This window comes from Salmo salar, chromosome ssa01 (assembly GCF_905237065.1).
Source record: "Salmo salar chromosome ssa01, Ssal_v3.1, whole genome shotgun sequence".
Lineage (NCBI taxonomy): Eukaryota > Metazoa > Chordata > Actinopteri > Salmoniformes > Salmonidae > Salmo > Salmo salar.
The window spans coordinates 85,636,141-85,660,822 of record NC_059442.1 but is presented as its reverse complement, the minus strand read 5'-3'; the positions used below and the strand labels follow the sequence as shown (position 1 = coordinate 85,660,822).

Here is a 24,682-nt window from a genome sequence, read left to right as displayed (position 1 = left end):
TGTACTGTAGATGTACAGTAGATGTACTGTGGATGTACTGTAGATACACTGTACTGTAGATGTACTGTGGATGTACTGTAGATGGACTGTACTGTAGATGTACTGTAGATACACTGTACTGTAGATGTACTGTAGATGTACTGTGGATGTACTGTGGATACACTGTACTGTAGATACACTGTACTGTAGATGGACTGTACGGTAGATGTACTGTGGATGTACTGTAGATACACTGTACTGAAGATACACAGTACTGTAGATGTACTGTAGTTGTACTGTAGATACACTGTACTGTAGATGTACTGTAGATGGACTGTATTCTAGTGTGTAGTATAGTGCTGTATCTGTAGATGTAGTGTATTGTATAGTGCTGTATCTGTAGATGTATTGTATAGTGCTGTATCTGTAGATGTACTGTAGTGTATTGTATAGTGCTGTATCTGTAGATGTATTGTATAGTGCTGTATCTGTAGATGTATTGTATAGTGCTGTATCTGTAGATGTACTATAGATACAGTGCATTCGGAAAGTATTCAGACCCCTTGACTTTTTCCACATTTTATTACGTTACAGCCTTATTCTGAAATTGATTAAATCTGGGGTTTTTCACTCATCAATCTACACACAATACCCCATAATGACAAAGAAAATGCAGGCTTTAATTATTATTATTATTATTATTTTTTTTTTACAAATGTATAAAAAATAAATAAACTGAAATTACATTTACATAAGTATTCAGACCCTTTACTCAGTACTTTGTTGAAGCACCTTTGGCAGCGATTACAGCCTCGAGTCTTCTTTGGTATGACACTACAAGCTTGGCACACCTGTATTTGGGGAGTTTCTCCCATTCTTCTCTGCAGATCCTCTGTCAGGTTGGATGGGGAGCGTCGCTGCACAGCTATTTTCAGGTCTCTCCAGAGATGTTCGATGGGTTGATGTCCGGTCTCTGGCTGGGCCACTCAAGGACATTCAGAGATTTGTCCTGAAGCCACTCCTGCGTTGTTCTGGCTGTGTGCTTACGGTCATTGTCTTGTTGGAAGGTGAACCTTCGCCCCAGTCTGAGGTCCTGAGCACTCTGGAGCAGGTTTTCATCAGGGATCTCTCTGTACTTGGCTCTGTTCACTTTCTCTCGATCCTGACTAGTCTTCCAGTCCCTGCCGCTGAAAAACATCCCCACAGCATGATGCTGCCACCACCATGCTTCACCGTAGGGATGGTATCGGCCAGGTGATGAGCGGTGCCTGGTTTCCTCCAAATATGATGCTTGCCATTTTTTGGTACCCTTCCCCAGATCTGTGCCTCGACACAATCCTGTCTCGAAGCTCTACGGACAATTCCTTTGACCTCATGGCTTGGTTTTTGCTCTGATATGCACTGACAACTGTGGGACCTTATATAGACAGGTGTGTGCCTTTCCAAATCAAATGATTGAATTTACCACAGCTGGACTCCAATCAAGTTGTAGAAACATCTCCAGGATGATCAATGGAAACAGGATGCACCTGAGCATAATTTCGAGTCTCATAGCAAAGGGTCTGAATACTTACAGTACCAGTCAAAGTTTGGACACACCTACTCATTCAAGGGGTTTTCTTTATTTTTACTATTTTCTACATTGTAGAATAATAGTGAAGACATCAAAACTATGAAATAACACATATGGAATCATGTAGTAACCAATAAAATGTAAATATATTTTGTATTTGAGATTCTTCAAAGTTGCCACCCTTTGCCTTGATGACAGCTTTGCACACTCTTGGCATTCTCTCAACCAGCTTCACCAGGCATGCTTTTCCAACAGTCTCAAAGGAGTTCCACATATGCTGAGCACTTGTTGGCTGCTTTTCCTTCATTCTGCGGTCCAACTCATCCCAAACCATTTCAATTGGCTTGAGGTCGGCTGATTGTGGAGGCCAGGTCATCTGATGCAGCACTCCATCACTCTCCTTCTTGGTCAAATAACCATTACACAGCCTGGAGGTGTGTTGGGACATTGTTCTGTTGAAAAACAAATGATAGTCCCACTAAGCGCAAACCAGATGGGATGGCGAATTGATGTAGAATGCTGTGGGAGCCATGCTGGTTAAGTGTGCCTTGAATTCTAAATAAATCACAGACGGTGTCCCCTGCCAAGCCCCCCCACACCATCACACCTCCTCCTCCATGCTTCACGGTGGGAACCACACATGCGGAGATCATCCGTTCACCTACTCTGCATCTCACAAAGACACGGCGGTTGGAACCAAAAATCTCAAATTTGGACAGATTTCCACTGGTCTAATGTCCATTGCTCATGTTTTTTGGCCAAAGCAAGTCTCTTCTTCTTATTGGTGTCCTTTAGTAGTGATTTCTTTGCAGCAATTTGACCATGAAGGACTGATTCACGCAGTCTTCTCTGAACAGTTGATGTTGAGATGTGTCTGTTACTTGAACTCTGAAGCATTTATTTAGGCTGCCATTTCTGAGGCTGGTAACTCTAATGAACTTGTCCTCTGCAGCAGAGGTAACTTTGGGTTTTCCTTTCTTGTGGCGGTCCTCATGAGAGCCAGTTTCATCATAGCGCTTCCTGGGATTTGCGACTGCACTTGAAGAAACTTTAAAAGTTCTTGAAATGTTCCATATTGACTGACCTTCATGTCTTAAAGTAAAGATGGACTGTCATTTCTCTTTGCTTATTTGAGCTGTTCTTGCTATAATATGGACTTGGTCTTTTACCAAATAGGGCTATCTTCTGTATACCACCCCTACCTTGTCCCAACACAACTGATGGCTCAAACGCATTTAAGAAGGAAAGAAATTCCACAAATTAACTTTTAACAAGGCACACCTGTTATTTGAAATGCATTCCAGGTGACTACCTCATGAAGCTGGTTGAGAGATTGCCAAGAGTGTGCAAAGCTTTCATCAAGGCAAAGGGTGGCTACTTTGAATAATCTCAAATATAAAATATATTTTGATTTGTGTAACACTTTTTTGGTTACTACATGATTCCGTAAGTGTTATTTCATAGTTTTGATGTCTTCACTATTATTCTACAGTGTTGAAAATAGTACAAATAAAGAAAACCCCTTGAATGAGTAGGTGTGTCCAAACTTCTGACTGGTACTGTATGTAAATGCTTTGTCATTATGGGGTATTGTGTGTAGATAGATGAGGATAAAAAAAAAAAAAATCCATTTTAGAATAAGACTGTAACGTAAATGTGGAAAAAGGGTCTGAATATTTACCGAAATCACTGTATATGTATAGATAGATAGATAACTAGCAGTGGAGGCTGGTGGGAGGACCTATAGGAGGACAGGCTATTTGCAATGGAATACATAGAACAGAGTCAAAGTGGTTTCCATATGTTTGATGTGTTTGTTACGGTTCCATTTATTCCATTCCAGCCATTACAATGAGCCTATCCTCCTATAGCTCCTGCCACCAGCCTCCACTGATAGATTGGGCTCCCGAGTGGCACAGCGGTCTGAGGCACTGCATATCAGTCCCTGGTTCGATTCCAGGCTGCATCACATCTGGCCGTGATCGGGAGTCCCATAGGGCGGCGCGCAATTGGCCCAGACTCGTTCGGGTTTGGCCGGGGTAGGCCGTCATTGTAAATAAGAATTTGTTCTTAACTGACTTTCCTAGTTAATTAAAGGTTCCATTTTTTTTAGATAGATAGATAGCACAGTGGCAATTCCTGGGCCAGGTACTGAAAAAGGGCGTATTGATCTGGCAACTGGAGGGCTGCTGGGTTCACATCCTCAAAGCATTCCCCTACAGTTTATAGTAAATCAATATGGGGAAAAAGGACGTGCCGGAGACTGGTCTAGTGGTAGTTCTGCTGACTCCGGACCACGCATCAATTCTATAAAGTCCTTCAACTACCATCTCCCTCTCTGTAACTGTCCTTCAACTACCCATCTCCCTCTCTGTAACTGTCTTTCAACTACCCATCTCCCTCTCTGTAACTGTCCTTCAACTACCCATCTCCCTCTCTGTAACTGTCCTTCAACTACCCATCTCCCTCTCTGTAACTGTCTTTCAACTACCCATCTCCCTCTCTGTAACTGTCTTTCAACTACCCATCTCCCTCTCTGTAACTGTCTTTCAACTACCCATCTCCCTCTCTGTAACTGTCCTTCAACTATCCATCTCCCTCTCTGTAACTGTCCTTCAACTACCCATCTCCCTCTCTGTAACTGTCCTTCAACTACCCATCTCCCTCTCTGTAACTGTCCTTCAACTACCCATCTCCCTCTCTGTAACTGTCCTTCAACTACCCATCTCCCTCTCTGTAACTGTCCTTCAACTACCCATCTCCCTCTCTGTAACTGTCCTTCAACTACCCATCTCCCTCTCTGTAACTGTCTTTCAACTACCCATCTCCCTCTCTGTAACTGTCCTTCAACTATCCATCTCCCTCTCTGTAACTGTCCTTCAACTATCCATCTCCCTCTCTGTAACTGTCCTTCAACTACCCATCTCCCTCTCTGTAACTGTCCTATCATAAATGGTTTGGTACATTTTGTATTGTTTTAAGTTGTAGTCATGTAGCACAGACTCTTATCCAGAGTAACATATAGTCAGTGCATTAAACTTTCAGTATTGAATTTGTTTAATAAAATGAATGAGCTCTCTGTTCCAGGTGATGAGAGATGGGTCGTCAGAGATCCTCAACAAGCTGTATGACACAGCTATGGACAAGCTAGAGGGCACCAAGAGAGACTATGAGGCTTTGAGGAAGAGGTACAACGACAAGACAACATATATCATTTAATTGTTATATTACTATATTGTACTAGTGACCTTGTGTTGATGGGCACGTATATCGACCCCCCCTAAGGGAGCTAGCCTTCTTGGAGCCGTTGATAGCGTGCAGGACTCCAGTCCAGAAGGTTGTGGACGAGCTCACTCTCCCTTGGTGTTTCATTATATTATTCTAGGTACAATGAGAAGACTGCCAACCACAACACAGACCTGAGTCGTCTGGAGCAGGCAGATGAGGAGAACAGGAGGCTACAGAAACAGGTGGATATGTTGTTGAAGCAGAGAGACGCTGCTGCACACTACCAACAACAGTACTCTACCTCTATGAGGAGGTAAGAGAGAGAGAGAGAGAGACACACACACACACACACACACACACACACACACACACACACACACACACACACACACACACAAGGAGGTCAACTTTAATTGCCTGTCTATATAATAGGGTTGGGAATTGCCAGGGACCTCACGATACAATATTATCACCATACTTAGGTGCCGATATGTATTGTGTTTTATTTTTATTTACCATTACCCTTATTATTTATCCTTATTTTACCAGGTAAGTTTTATTTTTTATTTCACCTTTATTTAACCAGGTAGGCAAGTTGAGAACAAGTTCTCATTTACAATTGCGACCTGGCCAAGATAAAGCAAAGCAGTTCAACACATATAACAACACAGAGTTACACATGGAGTAAAACAAACATACAGTCAATAATATAGTAGAAAAATAAGTCTATATACAAAGTGAGCAAATGAGGTGAGATAAGGGAGGTAAAGGCAAAAAAGGCCATGGTGGCGAAGTAAATACAATATAGCAAGTAAAACACTGGAATGGTAGATTTGCAGTGGAAGATAGTGCAAAGTAGAAATAGAAATAATGGGGTGCAAAGGAGCAAAATAAATAAATAAATACAGTAGGGGAAGAGGTAGTTGTTTGGGCTAAATTATAGATGGGCTAAGTACAGGTGCAGTGATCTGTGAGCTGCTCTGACAGCTGGGGCTTAAAGCTAGTGAGGGAGATAAGTGTTTCCAGTTTTAGAGATTTTTGTAGTTCGTTCCAGTCATTGGCAGCAGAGAACTGGAAGGAGAGGCGGCTGAAGGAGGAATTGGCTTTGGGGGTGACCAGAGAGATATACCTGCTGGAGCGCGTGCTACAGGTGGGTGCTGCTATGGTGACCAGCGAGCTGAGATAAAGGGGAACATTACCTAGCAGGGTCTTGTAGATGACCTGGAGCCAGTGGGTTTGGCGACGTGTATGAAGCGAGGGCCAGCCAACGAGAGCATACAGGTCGCAGTGGTGGGTAGTATATGGGGCTTTGGTGACAAAACGGATGGCACTGGGATAGACTGCATCCAGTTTATTGAGTAGGGTATTGGAGGCTATTTTGTAAATGACATCGCCGAAGTCGAGGATCGGTAGGATGGTCAGTTTTACAAGGGTATGTTTGGCAGCATGAGTGAAGGATGCTTTGTTGCGAAATAGGAAGCCAATACTAGATTTAACTTTGGATTGGAGATGTTTGATGTGAGTCTAGAAGGAGAGTTTACAGTCTAACCAGACACCTAGGTATTTGTAGTTGTCCACATATTCTAAGTCAGAACCGTCCAGAGTAGTGATGCTGGACAGGCGGACAGGTGCAGACAGCGATCGGTTGAAGAGCATGCATTTAGTTTTACTTGCATTTAAGAGCAGTTGGAGGCCACGGAAGGAGAGTTGTATGGCATTGAAGCTCGTCTGGAGGTTAGTTAACACAGTATCCAAAGAAGGGCCAGAAGTATACAGAATGGTGTCGTCTGCGTAGAGGTGGATCAGAGAATCACCAGCAGCAAGAGCGACATCATTGATGTATACAGAGAAAAGAGTCGTCCCAAGAATTGAACCCTGTGGCACCCCCATAGAGACTACCAGAGGTCCGGACAACAGGCCCTCCGATTTGACACATTGAACTCTATCAGAGAAGTAGTTGGTGTACCAGGCGAGGCAATCATTTGAGAAACCAAGTTAGCTGAGAACACATTCTCATTTACAGCAACCACCTGGGGAATAGTTACAGGGGAGAGGAGGGGGATGAATGAGACAATTCGAAGCATGGGATGGTTAGGTGGCCATGATGGTATGAGGGCCAGATGGGAAATTTACCCAGGACACCAGGATTAACCCCTCTACTCTTACAATAAATGCCATGGGATCTTTAGTGACCACGGAGAGTCAGGACACCCGTTTAACTTCCCATCCGAAAGACAGCACCCTACACAGGGCAATATCCCCAATCACTGCCCTGGGGCATTGGGATATTTTATTTTAGCCCAGAGGAAAGAGTGCCTCCTACTGGCCCTCCAACACCACCTCCGGCTAGCGGTAGCTAATGCTACCTAGCAAAAATAAATAAATCAAAACTTGGAGTCAATAATATCGTCCAAAATAATTTTATGATATGTAACCATCTGTTTTTTTCCCCCATCATTACTGCATAAGTGTTCATAACTGTTCATAAATCACTCAGAAGTGCTTGAAGTAATTCAATCCAGAGGAGATGAAGGCCTGTGACTGCAGATCTATGCTACTTAGTTTAAGAGTTTCCTTTGTGATGCCGACTGGCCAAGCCTCATCAAATGTAGCTTTTTTTTATCAGATGTTGCTCTATTTTTACCAAGTTATTTTTACTGTGAGCTATTTTATGTCTTCTCATTCACATAACAGGCTGCTGTTTGTTTGTATCGTACTTCATCCCCTTATCTCCGTGTCTCTCCTGTCACTTCAACCATCCTCTTCTAGTTTCACCTCTCTCCCCCTGTCCTGTCACTTCAACCATCCTCTTCTAGTTTCACCTCTCTCCCCCCTGTCCTGTCACTTCAACCATCCTCTTCTAGTTTCACCTCTCTCCCCCCTGTCCTGTCACTTCAACCATCCTCTTCTAGTTTCACCTCTCTCCCCCCTGTCCTGTCACTTCAACCATCCTCTTCTAGTTTCACCTCTCTCCCCCCTGTCCTGTCACTTCAACCATCCTCTTCTAGTTTCACCTCTCTCCCCCTGTCCTGTCACTTCAACCATCCTCTTCTAGTTTCACCTCTCTCCCCCCTGTCCTGTCACTTCAACCATCCTCTTCTAGTTTCACCTCTCTCCCCCCTGTCCTGTCACTTCAACCCCCTTCTAGTTTCACCTCTCTCCCCCTGTCCTGTCACTATCCTCTTCGTTTCACCTCTCTCCCCCTGTCCTGTCACTTCAACCATCCTTCACTCTCACCTCTCTCCCCCTGTCCTGTTACTTCAGACTCTCTAGACCTCTCTCCCCCTGTCCTGTCACTCAGTCACTCTTTACCTCTCTCCCCCTGTCCTGTTACTGTGTCAGGTTTGACTCTACCTCTCTCCCCCTGTCCTGTTACTGTGTCAGGTTTGACTCTACCTCTCTCCCCCTGTCCTGTTACTGTGTCAGGTTTGACTCTACCTCTCTCCCCCTGTCCTGTTACTGTGTCAGGTTTGACTCTACCTCTCTCCCCCTGTCCTGTTACTGTGTCAGGTTTGACTCTACCTCTCTCCCCCTGTCCTGTTACTGTGTCAGGTTTGACTCTACCTCTCTCCCCCTGTCCTGTTACTGTGTCAGGTTTGACTCTACCTCTCTCCCCTGTCCTGTTACTGTGTCAGGTTTGACTCTACCTCTCTCCCCCTGTCCTGTTACTGTGTCAGGTTTGACTCTACCTCTCTCCCCCCTGTCCTGTTACTGTGTCAGGTTTGACTCTACCTCTCTCCCCCTGTCCTGTTACTGTGTCAGGTTTGACTCTACCTCTCTCCCCCTGTCCTGTTACTGTGTCAGGTTTGACTCTACCTCTCTCCCCTGTCCTGTTACTGTGTCAGGTTTGACTCTACCTCTCTCCCCCTGTCCTGTTACTGTGTCAGGTTTGACTCTACCTCTCTCCCCTGTCCTGTTACTGTGTCAGGTTTGACTCTACCTCTCTCCCCCTGTCCTGTTACTGTGTCAGGTTTGACTCTACCTCTCTCCCCCTGTCCTGTTACTGTGTCAGGTTTGACTCTACCTCTCTCCCCCTGTCCTGTTACTGTGTCAGGTTTGACTCTACCTCTCTCCCCCTGTCCTGTTACTGTGTCAGGTTTGACTCTACCTCTCTCCCCCTGTCCTGTTACTGTGTCAGGTTTGACTCTACCTCTCTCCCCCTGTCCTGTTACTGTGTCAGGTTTGACTCTACCTCTCTCCCCCTGTCCTGTTACTGTGTCAGGTTTGACTCTACCTCTCTCCCCCTGTCCTGTTACTGTGTCAGGTTTGACTCTACCTCTCTCCCCCCTGTCCTGTTACTGTGTCAGGTTTGACTCTACCTCTCTCCCCTGTCCTGTTACTGTGTCAGGTTTGACTCTACCTCTCCCCCCTGTCCTGTTACTGTGTCAGGTTTGACTCTACCTCTCTCCCCTGTCCTGTTACTGTGTCAGGTTTGACTCTACCTCTCTCCCCCTGTCCTGTTACTGTGTCAGGTTTGACTCTACCTCTCTCCCCCTGTCCTGTTACTGTGTCAGGTTTGACTCTACCTCTCTCCCCTGTCCTGTTACTGTGTCAGGTTTGACTCTACCTCTCTCCCCTGTCCTGTTACTGTGTCAGGTTTGACTCTACCTCTCCCCCCTGTCCTGTTACTGTGTCAGGTTTGACTCTACCTCTCTCCCCCTGTCCTGTTACTGTGTCAGGTTTGACTCTACCTCTCTCCCCCTGTCCTGTTACTGTGTCAGGTTTGACTCTACCTCTCTCCCCTGTCCTGTTACTGTGTCAGGTTTGACTCTACCTCTCTCTCCCTGTCCTGTTACTGTGTCAGGTTTGACTCTACCTCTCTCCCCCTGTCCTGTTACTGTGTCAGGTTTGACTCTACCTCTCTCCCCCTGTCCTGTTACTGTGTCAGGTTTGACTCTACCTCTCTCCCCTGTCCTGTTACTGTGTCAGGTTTGACTCTACCTCTCTCCCCCTGTCCTGTTACTGTGTCAGGTTTGACTCTACCTCTCTCTCCCTGTCCTGTTACTGTGTCAGGTTTGACTATACCTCTCCCCCTGCCCTGTTACTGTGTCAGGTTTGACTCTACCTCTCTCCCCCTGTCCTGTTACTGTGTCAGGTTTGACTCTACCTCTCTCCCCCTGTCCTGTTACTGTGTCAGGTTTGACTCTACCTCTCCCCCTGTCCTGTTACTGTGTCAGGTTTGACTCTACCTCTCTCCCCCTGTCCTGTTACTGTGTCAGGTTTGACTCTACCTCTCTCCCCCTGTCCTGTTACTGTGTCAGGTTTGACTCTACCTCTCTCCCCCTGTCCTGTTACTGTGTCAGGTTTGACTCTACCTCTCTCCCCCTGTCCTGTTACTGTGTCAGGTTTGACTCTACCTCTCTCCCCCTGTCCTGTTACTGTGTCAGGTTTGACTCTACCTCTCTCCCCTGTCCTGTTACTGTGTCAGGTTTGACTCTACCTCTCTCCCCCTGTCCTGTTACTGTGTCAGGTTTGACTCTACCTCTCCCCCTGTCCTGTTACTGTGTCAGGTTTGACTCTACCTCTCCCCCCTGTCCTGTTACTGTGTCAGGTTTGACTCTACCTCTCTCCCCCTGTCCTGTTACTGTGTCAGGTTTGACTCTACCTCTCTCCCCTGTCCTGTTACTGTGTCAGGTTTGACTCTACCTCTCTCCCCCTGTCCTGTTACTGTGTCAGGTTTGACTCTACCTCTCCCCCCTGTCCTGTTACTGTGTCAGGTTTGACTCTACCTCTCTCCCCCTGTCCTGTTACTGTGTCAGGTTTGACTCTACCTCTCTCCCCCTGTCCTGTTACTGTGTCAGGTTTGACTCTACCTCTCTCCCCCTGTCCTGTTACTGTGTCAGGTTTGACTCTACCTCTCTCCCCCTGTCCTGTTACTGTGTCAGGTTTGACTCTACCTCTCTCCCCCTGTCCTGTTACTGTGTCAGGTTTGACTCTACCTCTCTCCCCCTGTCCTGTTACTGTGTCAGGTTTGACTCTACCTCTCTCCCCCTGTCCTGTTACTGTGTCAGGTTTGACTCTACCTCTCTCCCCCTGTCCTGTTACTGTGTCAGGTTTGACTCTACCTCTCTCCCCCTGTCCTGTTACTGTGTCAGGTTTGACTCTACCTCTCTCCCCCTGTCCTGTTACTGTGTCAGGTTTGACTCTACCTCTCTCCCCTGTCCTGTTACTGTGTCAGGTTTGACTCTACCTCTCTCCCCTGTCCTGTTACTGTGTCAGGTTTGACTCTACCTCTCTCCCCCTGTCCTGTTACTGTGTCAGGTTTGACTCTACCTCTCTCCCCTGTCCTGTTACTGTGTCAGGTTTGACTCTACCTCTCTCCCCTGTCCTGTTACTGTGTCAGGTTTGACTCTACCTCTCTCCCCCTGTCCTGTTACTGTGTCAGGTTTGACTCTACCTCTCTCCCCCTGTCCTGTTACTGTGTCAGGTTTGACTCTACCTCTCTCCCCCCTGTCCTGTTACTGTGTCAGGTTTGACTCTACCTCTCTCCCCCCTGTCCTGTTACTGTGTCAGGTTTGACTCTACCTCTCTCCCCCTGTCCTGTTACTGTGTCAGGTTTGACTCTACCTCTCTCCCCTGTCCTGTTACTGTGTCAGGTTTGACTCTACCTCTCTCCCCTGTCCTGTTACTGTGTCAGGTTTGACTCTACCTCTCCCCCTGTCCTGTTACTGTGTCAGGTTTGACTCTACCTCTCTCCCCCTGTCCTGTTACTGTGTCAGGTTTGACTCTACCTCTCTCCCCTGTCCTGTTACTGTGTCAGGTTTGACTCTACCTCTCTCCCCCTGTCCTGTTACTGTGTCAGGTTTGACTCTACCTCTCTCCCCTGTCCTGTTACTGTGTCAGGTTTGACTCTACCTCTCTCCCCTGTCCTGTTACTGTGTCAGGTTTGACTCTACCTCTCTCCCCTGTCCTGTTACTGTGTCAGGTTTGACTCTACCTCTCTCCCCCTGTCCTGTTACTGTGTCAGGTTTGACTCTACCTCTCTCCCCCTGTCCTGTTACTGTGTCAGGTTTGACTCTACCTCTCTCCCCCTGTCCTGTTACTGTGTCAGGTTTGACTCTACCTCTCTCCCCCTGTCCTGTTACTGTGTCAGGTTTGACTCTACCTCTCTCCCCTGTCCTGTTACTGTGTCAGGTTTGACTCTACCTCTCTCCCCTGTCCTGTTACTGTGTCAGGTTTGACTCTACCTCTCTCCCCTGTCCTGTTACTGTGTCAGGTTTGACTCTACCTCTCTCCCCCTGTCCTGTTACTGTGTCAGGTTTGACTCTACCTCTCTCCCCCTGTCCTGTTACTGTGTCAGGTTTGACTCTACCTCTCTCCCCCCTGTCCTGTTACTGTGTCAGGTTTGACTCTACCTCTCTCCCCTGTCCTGTTACTGTGTCAGGTTTGACTCTACCTCTCTCTCCCTGTCCTGTTACTGTGTCAGGTTTGACTCTACCTCTCTCCCCCTGCCCTGTTACTGTGTCAGGTTTGACTCTACCTCTCTCCCCCTGTCCTGTTACTGTGTCAGGTTTGACTCTACCTCTCTCCCCCTGTCCTGTTACTGTGTCAGGTTTGACTCTACCTCTCTCCCCCTGTCCTGTTACTGTGTCAGGTTTGACTCTACCTCTCTCCCCCCTGTCCTGTTACTGTGTCAGGTTTGACTCTACCTCTCTCCCCCTGTCCTGTTACTGTGTCAGGTTTGACTCTACCTCTCTCCCCCTGTCCTGTTACTGTGTCAGGTTTGACTCTACCTCTCTCCCCCTGTCCTGTTACTGTGTCAGGTTTGACTCTACCTCTCTCCCCCTGTCCTGTTACTGTGTCAGGTTTGACTCTACCTCTCTCCCCCTGTCCTGTTACTGTGTCAGGTTTGACTCTACCTCTCTCCCCCTGTCCTGTTACTGTGTCAGGTTTGACTCTACCTCTCTCCCCCTGTCCTGTTACTGTGTCAGGTTTGACTCTACCTCTCTCCCCCTGTCCTGTTACTGTGTCAGGTTTGACTCTACCTCTCTCCCCTGTCCTGTTACTGTGTCAGGTTTGACTCTACCTCTCTCCCCCTGTCCTGTTACTGTGTCAGGTTTGACTCTACCTCTCTCCCCCTGTCCTGTTACTGTGTCAGGTTTGACTCTACCTCTCTCCCCCTGTCCTGTTACTGTGTCAGGTTTGACTCTACCTCTCTCCCCCTGTCCTGTTACTGTGTCAGGTTTGACTCTACCTCTCTCCCCCTGTCCTGTTACTGTGTCAGGTTTGACTCTACCTCTCTCCCCCCTGTCCTGTTACTGTGTCAGGTTTGACTCTACCTCTCTCCCCCTGTCCTGTTACTGTGTCAGGTTTGACTCTACCTCTCTCCCCCTGTCCTGTTACTGTGTCAGGTTTGACTCTACCTCTCTCCCCCTGTCCTGTTACTGTGTCAGGTTTGACTCTACCTCTCTCCCCCTGTCCTGTTACTGTGTCAGGTTTGACTCTACCTCTCCCCCCTGTCCTGTTACTGTGTCAGGTTTGACTCTACCTCTCTCCCCCTGTCCTGTTACTGTGTCAGGTTTGACTCTACCTCTCTCCCCTGTCCTGTTACTGTGTCAGGTTTGACTCTACCTCTCTCCCCTGTCCTGTTACTGTGTCAGGTTTGACTCTACCTCTCTCCCCTGTCCTGTTACTGTGTCAGGTTTGACTCTACCTCTCTCCCCTGTCCTGTTACTGTGTCAGGTTTGACTCTACCTCTCTCCCCCTGTCCTGTTACTGTGTCAGGTTTGACTCTACCTCTCTCCCCTGTCCTGTTACTGTGTCAGGTTTGACTCTACCTCTCTCCCCCTGTCCTGTTACTGTGTCAGGTTTGACTCTACCTCTCTCCCCTGTCCTGTTACTGTGTCAGGTTTGACTCTACCTCTCTCCCCTGTCCTGTTACTGTGTCAGGTTTGACTCTACCTCTCTCCCCCTGTCCTGTTACTGTGTCAGGTTTGACTCTACCTCTCTCCCCCTGTCCTGTTACTGTGTCAGGTTTGACTCTACCTCTCTCCCCTGTCCTGTTACTGTGTCAGGTTTGACTCTACCTCTCTCCCCCTGTCCTGTTACTGTGTCAGGTTTGACTCTACCTCTCTCCCCCTGTCCTGTTACTGTGTCAGGTTTGACTCTACCTCTCTCCCCCTGTCCTGTTACTGTGTCAGGTTTGACTCTACCTCTCTCCCCCTGTCCTGTTACTGTGTCAGGTTTGACTCTACCTCTCTCCCCCTGTCCTGTTACTGTGTCAGGTTTGACTCTACCTCTCTCCCCCTGTCCTGTTACTGTGTCAGGTTTGACTCTACCTCTTCTCCCCTGTCCTGTTACTGTGTCAGGTTTGACTCTACCTCTCTCCCCTGTCCTGTTACTGTGTCAGGTTTGACTCTACCTCTCTCCCCCTGTCCTGTTACTGTGTCAGGTTTGACTCTACCTCTCTCCCCCCTGTCCTGTTACTGTGTCAGGTTTGACTCTACCTCTCTCCCCTGTCCTGTTACTGTGTCAGGTTTGACTCTACCTCTCTCCCCTGTCCTGTTACTGTGTCAGGTTTGACTCTACCTCTCTCCCCCTGTCCTGTTACTGTGTCAGGTTTGACTCTACCTCTCTCCCCTGTCCTGTTACTGTGTCAGGTTTGACTCTACCTCTCTCCCCCTGTCCTGTTACTGTGTCAGGTTTGACTCTACCTCTCTCCCCCCTGTCCTGTTACTGTGTCAGGTTTGACTCTACCTCTCTCCCCTGTCCTGTTACTGTGTCAGGTTTGACTCTACCTCTCTCCCCCTGTCCTGTTACTGTGTCAGGTTTGACTCTACCTCTCTCCCCCTGTCCTGTTACTGTGTCAGGTTTGACTCTACCTCTCTCCCCCTGTCCTGTTACTGTGTCAGGTTTGACTCTACCTCTCTCCCCCTGTCCTGTTACTGTGTCAGGTTTGACTCTACCTCTCTCCCCCTGTCCTGTTACTGTGTCAGGTTTGACTCTACCTCTCTCCCCCTGTCCTGTTACTGTGTCAGGTTTGACTCTACCTCTCTCCCCCTGTCCTGTTACTGTGTCAGGTTTGACTCTACCTCTCTCCCCCTGTCCTGTTACTGTGTCAGGTTTGACTCTACCTCTCTCCCCTGTCCTGTTACTGTGTCAGGTTTGACTCTACCTCTCTCCCCCTGTCCTGTTACTGTGTCAGGTTTGACTCTACCTCTCTCCCCTGTCCTGTTACTGTGTCAGGTTTGACTCTACCTCTCTCCCCCTGTCCTGTTACTGTGTCAGGTTTGACTCTACCTCTCTCCCCCTGTCCTGTTACTGTGTCAGGTTTGACTCTACCTCTCTCCCCTGTCCTGTTACTGTGTCAGGTTTGACTCTACCTCTCTCCCCCTGTCCTGTTACTGTGTCAGGTTTGACTCTACCTCTCTCCCCTGTCCTGTTACTGTGTCAGGTTTGACTCTACCTCTCTCCCCCTGTCCTGTTACTGTGTCAGGTTTGACTCTACCTCTCTCCCCCTGTCCTGTTACTGTGTCAGGTTTGACTCTACCTCTCTCCCCCTGTCCTGTTACTGTGTCAGGTTTGACTCTACCTCTCTCCCCCTGTCCTGTTACTGTGTCAGGTTTGACTCTACCTCTCCCCCCCTGTCCTGTTACTGTGTCAGGTTTGACTCTACCTCTCTCCCCCTGTCCTGTTACTGTGTCAGGTTTGACTCTACCTCTCTCCCCCTGTCCTGTTACTGTGTCAGGTTTGACTCTACCTCTCTCCCCCTGTCCTGTTACTGTGTCAGGTTTGACTCTACCTCTCTCCCCCTGTCCTGTTACTGTGTCAGGTTTGACTCTACCTCTCTCCCCCTGTCCTGTTACTGTGTCAGGTTTGACTCTACCTCTCTCCCCCTGTCCTGTTACTGTGTCAGGTTTGACTCTACCTCTCTCCCCCTGTCCTGTTACTGTGTCAGGTTTGACTCTACCTCTCTCCCCTGTCCTGTTACTGTGTCAGGTTTGACTCTACCTCTCTCCCCCTGTCCTGTTACTGTGTCAGGTTTGACTCTACCTCTCTCCCCCTGTCCTGTTACTGTGTCAGGTTTGACTCTACCTCTCTCCCCTGTCCTGTTACTGTGTCAGGTTTGACTCTACCTCTCTCCCCCTGTCCTGTTACTGTGTCAGGTTTGACTCTACCTCTCCCCCCTGTCCTGTTACTGTGTCAGGTTTGACTCTACCTCTCCCCCTGTCCTGTTACTGTGTCAGGTTTGACTCTACCTCTCTCCCCTGTCCTGTTACTGTGTCAGGTTTGACTCTACCTCTCTCCCCTGTCCTGTTACTGTGTCAGGTTTGACTCTACCTCTCTCCCCTGTCCTGTTACTGTGTCAGGTTTGACTCTACCTCTCTCCCCCTGTCCTGTTACTGTGTCAGGTTTGACTCTACCTCTCTCCCCCTGTCCTGTTACTGTGTCAGGTTTGACTCTACCTCTCTCCCCTGTCCTGTTACTGTGTCAGGTTTGACTCTACCTCTCTCCCCCTGTCCTGTTACTGTGTCAGGTTTGACTCTACCTCTCTCCCCCTGTCCTGTTACTGTGTCAGGTTTGACTCTACCTCTCTCCCCCTGTCCTGTTACTGTGTCAGGTTTGACTCTACCTCTCTCCCCTGTCCTGTTACTGTGTCAGGTTTGACTCTACCTCTCTCCCCCTGTCCTGTTACTGTGTCAGGTTTGACTCTACCTCTCTCCCCTGTCCTGTTACTGTGTCAGGTTTGACTCTACCTCTCTCCCCCTGTCCTGTTACTGTGTCAGGTTTGACTCTACCTCTCTCCCCTGTCCTGTTACTGTGTCAGGTTTGACTCTACCTCTCTCCCCCTGTCCTGTTACTGTGTCAGGTTTGACTCTACCCTCTCCCCCTGTCCTGTTACTGTGTCAGGTTTGACTCTACCTCTCTCCCCCTGTCCTGTTACTGTGTCAGGTTTGACTCTACCTCTCCCCCTGTCCTGTTACTGTGTCAGGTTTGACTCTACCTCTCTCCCCTGTCCTGTTACTGTGTCAGGTTTGACTCTACCTCTCCCCCCTGTCCTGTTACTGTGTCAGGTTTGACTCTACCTCTCTCCCCCCTGTCCTGTTACTGTGTCAGGTTTGACTCTACCTCTCTCCCCTGTCCTGTTACTGTGTCAGGTTTGACTCTACCTCTCTCCCCTGTCCTGTTACTGTGTCAGGTTTGACTCTACCTCTCTCCCCCCTGTCCTGTTACTGTGTCAGGTTTGACTCTACCTCTCTCCCCTGTCCTGTTACTGTGTCAGGTTTGACTCTACCTCTCTCCCCCTGTCCTGTTACTGTGTCAGGTTTGACTCTACCTCTCTCCCCTGTCCTGTTACTGTGTCAGGTTTGACTCTACCTCTCTCCCCCTGTCCTGTTACTGTGTCAGGTTTGACTCTACCTCTCTCCCCTGTCCTGTTACTGTGTCAGGTTTGACTCTACCTCTCTCCCCTGTCCTGTTACTGTGTCAGGTTTGACTCTACCTCTCTCCCCTGTCCTGTTACTGTGTCAGGTTTGACTCTACCTCTCTCCCCCTGTCCTGTTACTGTGTCAGGTTTGACTCTACCTCTCTCCCCCTGTCCTGTTACTGTGTCAGGTTTGACTCTACCTCTCTCCCCCTGTCCTGTTACTGTGTCAGGTTTGACTCTACCTCTCTCCCCCTGTCCTGTTACTGTGTCAGGTTTGACTCTACCTCTCTCCCCCTGTCCTGTTACTGTGTCAGGTTTGACTCTACCTCTCTCCCCTGTCCTGTTACTGTGTCAGGTTTGACTCTACCTCTCTCCCCCTGTCCTGTTACTGTGTCAGGTTTGACTCTACCTCTCTCCCCCTGTCCTGTTACTGTGTCAGGTTTGACTCTACCTCTCCCCCCTGTCCTGTTACTGTGTCAGGTTTGACTCTACCTCTCCCCTGTCCTGTTACTGTGTCAGGTTTGACTCTACCTCTCTCCCCCTGTCCTGTTACTGTGTCAGGTTTGACTCTACCTCTCTCCCCCTGTCCTGTTACTGTGTCAGGTTTGACTCTACCTCTCTCCCCCTGTCCTGTTACTGTGTCAGGTTTGACTCTACCTCTCTCCCCTGTCCTGTTACTGTGTCAGGTTTGACTCTACCTCTCTCCCCTGTCCTGTTACTGTGTCAGGTTTGACTCTACCTCTCTCCCCTGTCCTGTTACTGTGTCAGGTTTGACTCTACCTCTCTCCCCTGTCCTGTTACTGTGTCAGGTTTGACTCTACCTCTCTCCCCCCTGTCCTGTTACTGTGTCAGGTTTGACTCTACCTCTCCCCCCTGTCCTGTTACTGTGTCAGGTGTGACTCTACCTCTCTCCCCCTGTCCTGTTACTGTGTCAGGTTTGACTCTACCTCTCCCCCTGTCCTGTTACTGTGTCAGGTTTGACTCTACCTCTCTCCCCCTGTCCTGTTACTGTGTCAGGTTTGACTCTCACCTCTCTCCCCTGTCCTGTTACTGTGTCAGGTTTGACTCTACCTCTCTCCCCCTGTCCTGTTACTGTGTCAGGTTTGACTCTACCTCTCTCCCCCCTGTCCTGTCACTGTGTCAGGTTTGACTCTACCTCTCTTCCCCTGTCCTGTTACTGTGTCAGGTTTGACTCTACCTCTCTCCCCTGTCCTGTTACTGTGTCAGGTTTGACTCTACCTCTCTCCCCTGTCCTGTTACTGTGTCAGGTTTGACTCTACCTCTCTCCCCTGTCCTGTTACTGTGTCAGGTTTGACTCTACCTCTCTCCCCCTGTCCTGTTACTGTGTCAGGTTTGACTCTACCTCTCTCCCCCTGTCCTGTTACTGTGTCAGGTTTGACTCTACCTCTCTCCCCCTGTCCTGTTACTGTGTCAGGTTTGACTCTACCTCTCTCCCCCTGTCCTGTTACTGTGTCAGGTTTGACTCTACCTCTCCCCCCTGTCCTGTTACTGTGTCAGGTTTGACTCTACCTCTCTCCCCCTGTCCTGTTACTGTGTCAGGTTTGACTCTACCTCTCTCCCCTGTCCTGTTACTGTGTCAGGTTTGACTCTACCTCTCTCCCCTGTCCTGTTACTGTGTCAGGTTTGACTCTACCTCTCTCCCCTGTCCTGTTACTGTGTCAGGTTTGACTCTACCTCTCTCCCCTGTCCTGTTACTGTGTCAGGTTTGACTCTACCTCTCTCCCCCCTGTCCTGTTACTGTGTCAGGTTTGACTCTACCTCTCTCCCCTGTCCTGTTACTGTGTCAGGTTTGACTCTACCTCTCCCCCCTGTCCTGTTACTGTGTCAGGTTTGACTCTACCTCCTCCCCCCTGTCCTGTTACTGTGTCAGGTTTGACTCTACCTCTCTCCCCCTGTCCTGTTACTGTGTCAGGTTTGACTCTACCTCTCTCCCCCTGTCCTGTTACTGTGTCAGGTTTGACTCTACCTCTCTCCCCTGTCCTGTTACTGTGTCAGGTTTGACTCTACCTCTCTCCCCCTGTCCTGTTACTGTGTCAGGTTTGACTCTACCTCTCTCCCCCTGTCCTGTTACTGTGTCAGGTTTGACTCTACCTCTCTCCCCTGTCCTGTTACTGTGTCAGGTTTGACTCTACCTCTCTCCCCTGTCCTGTTACTGTGTCAGGTTTGACTCTACCTCTCCCCCCTGTCCTGTTACTGTGTCAGGTTTGACTCTACCTCTCTCCCCCTGTCCTGTTACTGTGTCAGGTTTGACTCTACCTCTCTCCCCCTGTCCTGTTACTGTGTCAGGTTTGACTCTACCTCTCTCCCCTGTCCTGTTACTGTGTCAGGTTTGACTCTACCTCTCTCCCCTGTCCTGTTACTGTGTCAGGTTTGACTCTACCTCTCTCCCCCTGTCCTGTTACTGTGTCAGGTTTGACTCTACCTCTCCCCCTGTCCTGTTACTGTGTCAGGTTTGACTCTACCTCTCTCCCCCTGTCCTGTTACTGTGTCAGGTTTGACTCTACCTCTCTCCCCCTGTCCTGTTACTGTGTCAGGTTTGACTCTACCTCTCCCCCCTGTCCTGTTACTGTGTCAGGTTTGACTCTACCTCTCTCCCCCTGTCCTGTTACTGTGTCAGGTTTGACTCTACCTCTCCCCCTGTCCTGTTACTGTGTCAGGTTTGACTCTACCTCTCTCCCCTGTCCTGTTACTGTGTCAGGTTTGACTCTACCTCTCCCCCTGTCCTGTTACTGTGTCAGGTTTGACTCTACCTCTCTCCCCCTGTCCTGTTACTGTGTCAGGTTTGACTCTACCTCTCCCCCCTGTCCTGTTACTGTGTCAGGTTTGACTCTACCTTCTCCCCTGTCCTGTTACTGTGTCAGGTTTGACTCTACCTCTCTCCCCTGTCCTGTTACTGTGTCAGGTTTGACTCTACCTCTCTCCCCTGTCCTGTTACTGTGTCAGGTTTGACTCTACCTCTCTCCCCTGTCCTGTTACTGTGTCAGGTTTGACTCTACCTCTCTCCCCCTGTCCTGTTACTGTGTCAGGTTTGACTCTACCTCTCTCCCCCTGTCCTGTTACTGTGTCAGGTTTGACTCTACCTCTCTCCCCTGTCCTGTTACTGTGTCAGGTTTGACTCTACCTCTCTCCCCTGTCCTGTTACTGTGTCAGGTTTGACTCTACCTCTCTCCCCTGTCCTGTTACTGTGTCAGGTTTGACTCTACCTCTCTCCCCCTGTCCTGTTACTGTGTCAGGTTTGACTCTACCTCTCTCCCCCTGTCCTGTTACTGTGTCAGGTTTGACTCTACCTCTCTCCCCTGTCCTGTTACTGTGTCAGGTTTGACTCTACCTCTCTCCCCCTGTCCTGTTACTGTGTCAGGTTTGACTCTACCTCTCTCCCCTGTCCTGTTACTGTGTCAGGTTTGACTCTACCTCTCTCCCCCTGTCCTGTTACTGTGTCAGGTTTGACTCTACCTCTCCCCCTGTCCTGTTACTGTGTCAGGTTTGACTCTACCTCTCTCCCCCTGTCCTGTTACTGTGTCAGGTTTGACTCTACCTCTCTCCCCCTGTCCTGTTACTGTGTCAGGTTTGACTCTACCTCTCCCCCCTGTCCTGTTACTGTGTCAGGTTTGACTCTACCTCTCCCCCTGTCCTGTTACTGTGTCAGGTTTGACTCTACCTCTCTCCCCCTGTCCTGTTACTGTGTCAGGTTTGACTCTACCTCTCTCCCCCTGTCCTGTTACTGTGTCAGGTTTGACTCTACCTCTCTCCCCCTGTCCTGTTACTGTGTCAGGTTTGACTCTACCTCTCTCCCCCTGTCCTGTTACTGTGTCAGGTTTGACTCTACCTCTCCCCCTGTCCTGTTACTGTGTCAGGTTTGACTCTACCTCTCTCCCCTGTCCTGTTACTGTGTCAGGTTTGACTCTACCTCTCTCCCCCTGTCCTGTTACTGTGTCAGGTTTGACTCTACCTCTCTCCCCCTGTCCTGTTACTGTGTCAGGTTTGACTCTACCTCTCTCCCCTGTCCTGTTACTGTGTCAGGTTTGACTCTACCTCTCCCCTGTCCTGTTACTGTGTCAGGTTTGACTCCTCTCTCCCCTGTCCTGTTACTGTGTCAGGTTTGACTCTACCTCTCTCCCCTGTCCTGTTACTGTGTCAGGTTTGACTCTACCTCTCTCCCCCTGTCCTGTTACTGTGTCAGGTTTGACTCTACCTCTCTCCCCTGTCCTGTTACTGTGTCAGGTTTGACTCTACCTCTCTCCCCCTGTCCTGTTACTGTGTCAGGTTTGACTCTACCTCTCTCCCCCTGTCCTGTTACTGTGTCAGGTTTGACTCTACCTCTCTCCCCCTGTCCTGTTACTGTGTCAGGTTTGACTCTACCTCTCTCCCCCTGTCCTGTTACTGTGTCAGGTTTGACTCTACCTCTCTCCCCTGTCCTGTTACTGTGTCAGGTTTGACTCTACCTCTTTCCCCCTGTCCTGTTACTGTGTCAGGTTTGACTCTACCTCTCTCCCCCTGTCCTGTTACTGTGTCAGGTTTGACTCTACCTCTCTCCCCCTGTCCTGTTACTGTGTCAGGTTTGACTCTACCTCTCTCCCCCCTGTCCTGTTACTGTGTCAGGTTTGACTCTACCTCTCTCCCCCTGTCCTGTTACTGTGTCAGGTTTGACTCTACCTCTCTCCCCCTGTCCTGTTACTGTGTCAGGTTTGACTCTACCTCTCTCCCCCTGTCCTGTTACTGTGTCAGGTTTGACTCTACCTCTCTCCCCCTGTCCTGTTACTGTGTCAGGTTTGACTCTACCTCTCCCCCTGTCCTGTTACTGTGTCAGGTTTGACTCTACCTCTCTCCCCCCTGTCCTGTTACTGTGTCAGGTTTGACTCTACCTCTCCCCCCTGTCCTGTTACTGTGTCAGGTTTGACTCTACCTCTCTCCCCCTGTCCTGTTACTGTGTCAGGTTTGACTCTACCTCTCTCCCCCTGTCCTGTTACTGTGTCAGGTTTGACTCTACCTCTCTCCCCCTGTCCTGTTACTGTGTCAGGTTTGACTCTACCTCTCTCCCCCTGTCCTGTTACTGTGTCAGGTTTGACTCTACCTCCTCTCCCCTGTCCTGTTACTGTGTCAGGTTTGACTCTACCTCTCTCCCCTGTCCTGTTACTGTGTCAGGTTTGACTCTACCTCTCTCCCCCTGTCCTGTTACTGTGTCAGGTTTGACTCTACCTCTCTCCCCCTGTCCTGTTACTGTGTCAGGTTTGACTCTACCTCTCTCCCCCTGTCCTGTTACTGTGTCAGGTTTGACTCTACCTCTCTCCCCCTGTCCTGTTACTGTGTCAGGTTTGACTCTACCTCTCTCCCCTGTCCTGTTACTGTGTCAGGTTTGACTCTACCTCTCTCCCCTGTCCTGTTACTGTGTCAGGTTTGACTCTACCTCTCTCCCCTGTCCTGTTACTGTGTCAGGTTTGACTCTACCTCTCTCCCCCTGTCCTGTTACTGTGTCAGGTTTGACTCTACCTCTCTCCCCCTGTCCTGTTACTGTGTCAGGTTTGACTCTACCTCTCTCCCCCTGTCCTGTTACTGTGTCAGGTTTGACTCTACCTCTCTCCCCCTGTCCTGTTACTGTGTCAGGTTTGACTCTACCTCTCTCCCCTGTCCTGTTACTGTGTCAGGTTTGACTCTACCTCTCCCCCTGTCCTGTTACTGTGTCAGGTTTGACTCTACCTCTCTCCCCCTGTCCTGTTACTGTGTCAGGTTTGACTCTACCTCTCTCCCCCTGTCCTGTTACTGTGTCAGGTTTGACTCTACCTCTCTCCCCCCTGTCCTGTTACTGTGTCAGGTTTGACTCTACCTCTCTCCCCCTGTCCTGTTACTGTGTCAGGTTTGACTCTACCTCTCCCCCCTGTCCTGTTACTGTGTCAGGTTTGACTCTACCTCTCTCCCCTGTCCTGTTACTGTGTCAGGTTTGACTCTACCTCTCTCCCCTGTCCTGTTACTGTGTCAGGTTTGACTCTACCTCTCCCCCCTGTCCTGTTACTGTGTCAGGTTTGACTCTACCTCTCTCCCCCTGTCCTGTTACTGTGTCAGGTTTGACTCTACCTCTCTCCCCCTGTCCTGTTACTGTGTCAGGTTTGACTCTACCTCTCTCCCCTGTCCTGTTACTGTGTCAGGTTTGACTCTACCTCTCTCCCCTGTCCTGTTACTGTGTCAGGTTTGACTCTACCTCTCTCCCCTGTCCTGTTACTGTGTCAGGTTTGACTCTACCTCTCTCCCCCCTGTCCTGTTACTGTGTCAGGTTTGACTCTACCTCTCTCCCCCTGTCCTGTTACTGTGTCAGGTTTGACTCTACCTCTCTCCCCCTGTCCTGTTACTGTGTCAGGTTTGACTCTACCTCTCTCCCCCTGTCCTGTTACTGTGTCAGGTTTGACTCTACCTCTCTCCCCCTGTCCTGTTACTGTGTCAGGTTTGACTCTACCTCTCCCCCCCTGTCCTGTTACTGTGTCAGGTTTGACTCTACCTCTCTCCCCTGTCCTGTTACTGTGTCAGGTTTGACTCTACCTCTCTCCCCCTGTCCTGTTACTGTGTCAGGTTTGACTCTACCTCTCTCCCCCTGTCCTGTTACTGTGTCAGGTTTGACTCTACCTCTCTCCCCCTGTCCTGTTACTGTGTCAGGTTTGACTCTACCTCTCTCCCCTGTCCTGTTACTGTGTCAGGTTTGACTCTACCTCTCTCCCCTGTCCTGTTACTGTGTCAGGTTTGACTCTACCTCTCTCCCCTGTCCTGTTACTGTGTCAGGTTTGACTCTACCTCTCTCCCCCTGTCCTGTTACTGTGTCAGGTTTGACTCTACCTCTCTCCCCCTGTCCTGTTACTGTGTCAGGTTTGACTCTACCTCTCTCCCCTGTCCTGTTACTGTGTCAGGTTTGACTCTACCTCTCCCCCCCTGTCCTGTTACTGTGTCAGGTTTGACTCTACCTCTCTCCCCCTGTCCTGTTACTGTGTCAGGTTTGACTCTACCTCTCTCCCCTGTCCTGTTACTGTGTCAGGTTTGACTCTACCTCTCTCCCCCTGTCCTGTTACTGTGTCAGGTTTGACTCTACCTCTCTCCCCCTGTCCTGTTACTGTGTCAGGTTTGACTCTACCTCTCTCCCCTGTCCTGTTACTGTGTCAGGTTTGACTCTACCTCTCTCCCCTGTCCTGTTACTGTGTCAGGTTTGACTCTACCTCTCTCCCCCTGTCCTGTTACTGTGTCAGGTTTGACTCTACCTCTCTCCCCCTGTCCTGTTACTGTGTCAGGTTTGACTCTACCTCTCTCCCCCTGTCCTGTTACTGTGTCAGGTTTGACTCTACCTCTCTCCCCTGTCCTGTTACTGTGTCAGGTTTGACTCTACCTCTCTCCCCTGTCCTGTTACTGTGTCAGGTTTGACTCTACCTCTCTCCCCCTGTCCTGTTACTGTGTCAGGTTTGACTCTACCTCTCTCCCCCTGTCCTGTTACTGTGTCAGGTTTGACTCTACCTCTCTCCCCCTGTCCTGTTACTGTGTCA

The 24,682-nt window shown here is 49.4% G+C and overlaps 1 protein-coding gene across 4 annotated transcripts in view; it reads left to right on the top strand.

The window, feature by feature from the left end:
• Window positions 1–24,682, top strand: part of LOC106611651 (disks large homolog 5) — a 129,688-nt gene that overhangs the window by 59,701 nt on the left and 45,305 nt on the right. For all 4 annotated transcript variants that reach the window (XM_045723553.1, XM_014212109.2, XM_045723543.1 and 1 more), the window contains exons 7-8: window positions 4,640–4,740; window positions 4,938–5,093. In XM_045723553.1, coding sequence (XP_045579509.1) covers window positions 4,640–4,740; window positions 4,938–5,093 — 257 coding nt within the window. The remainder of the gene's footprint in view (window positions 1–4,639; window positions 4,741–4,937; window positions 5,094–24,682) is intronic.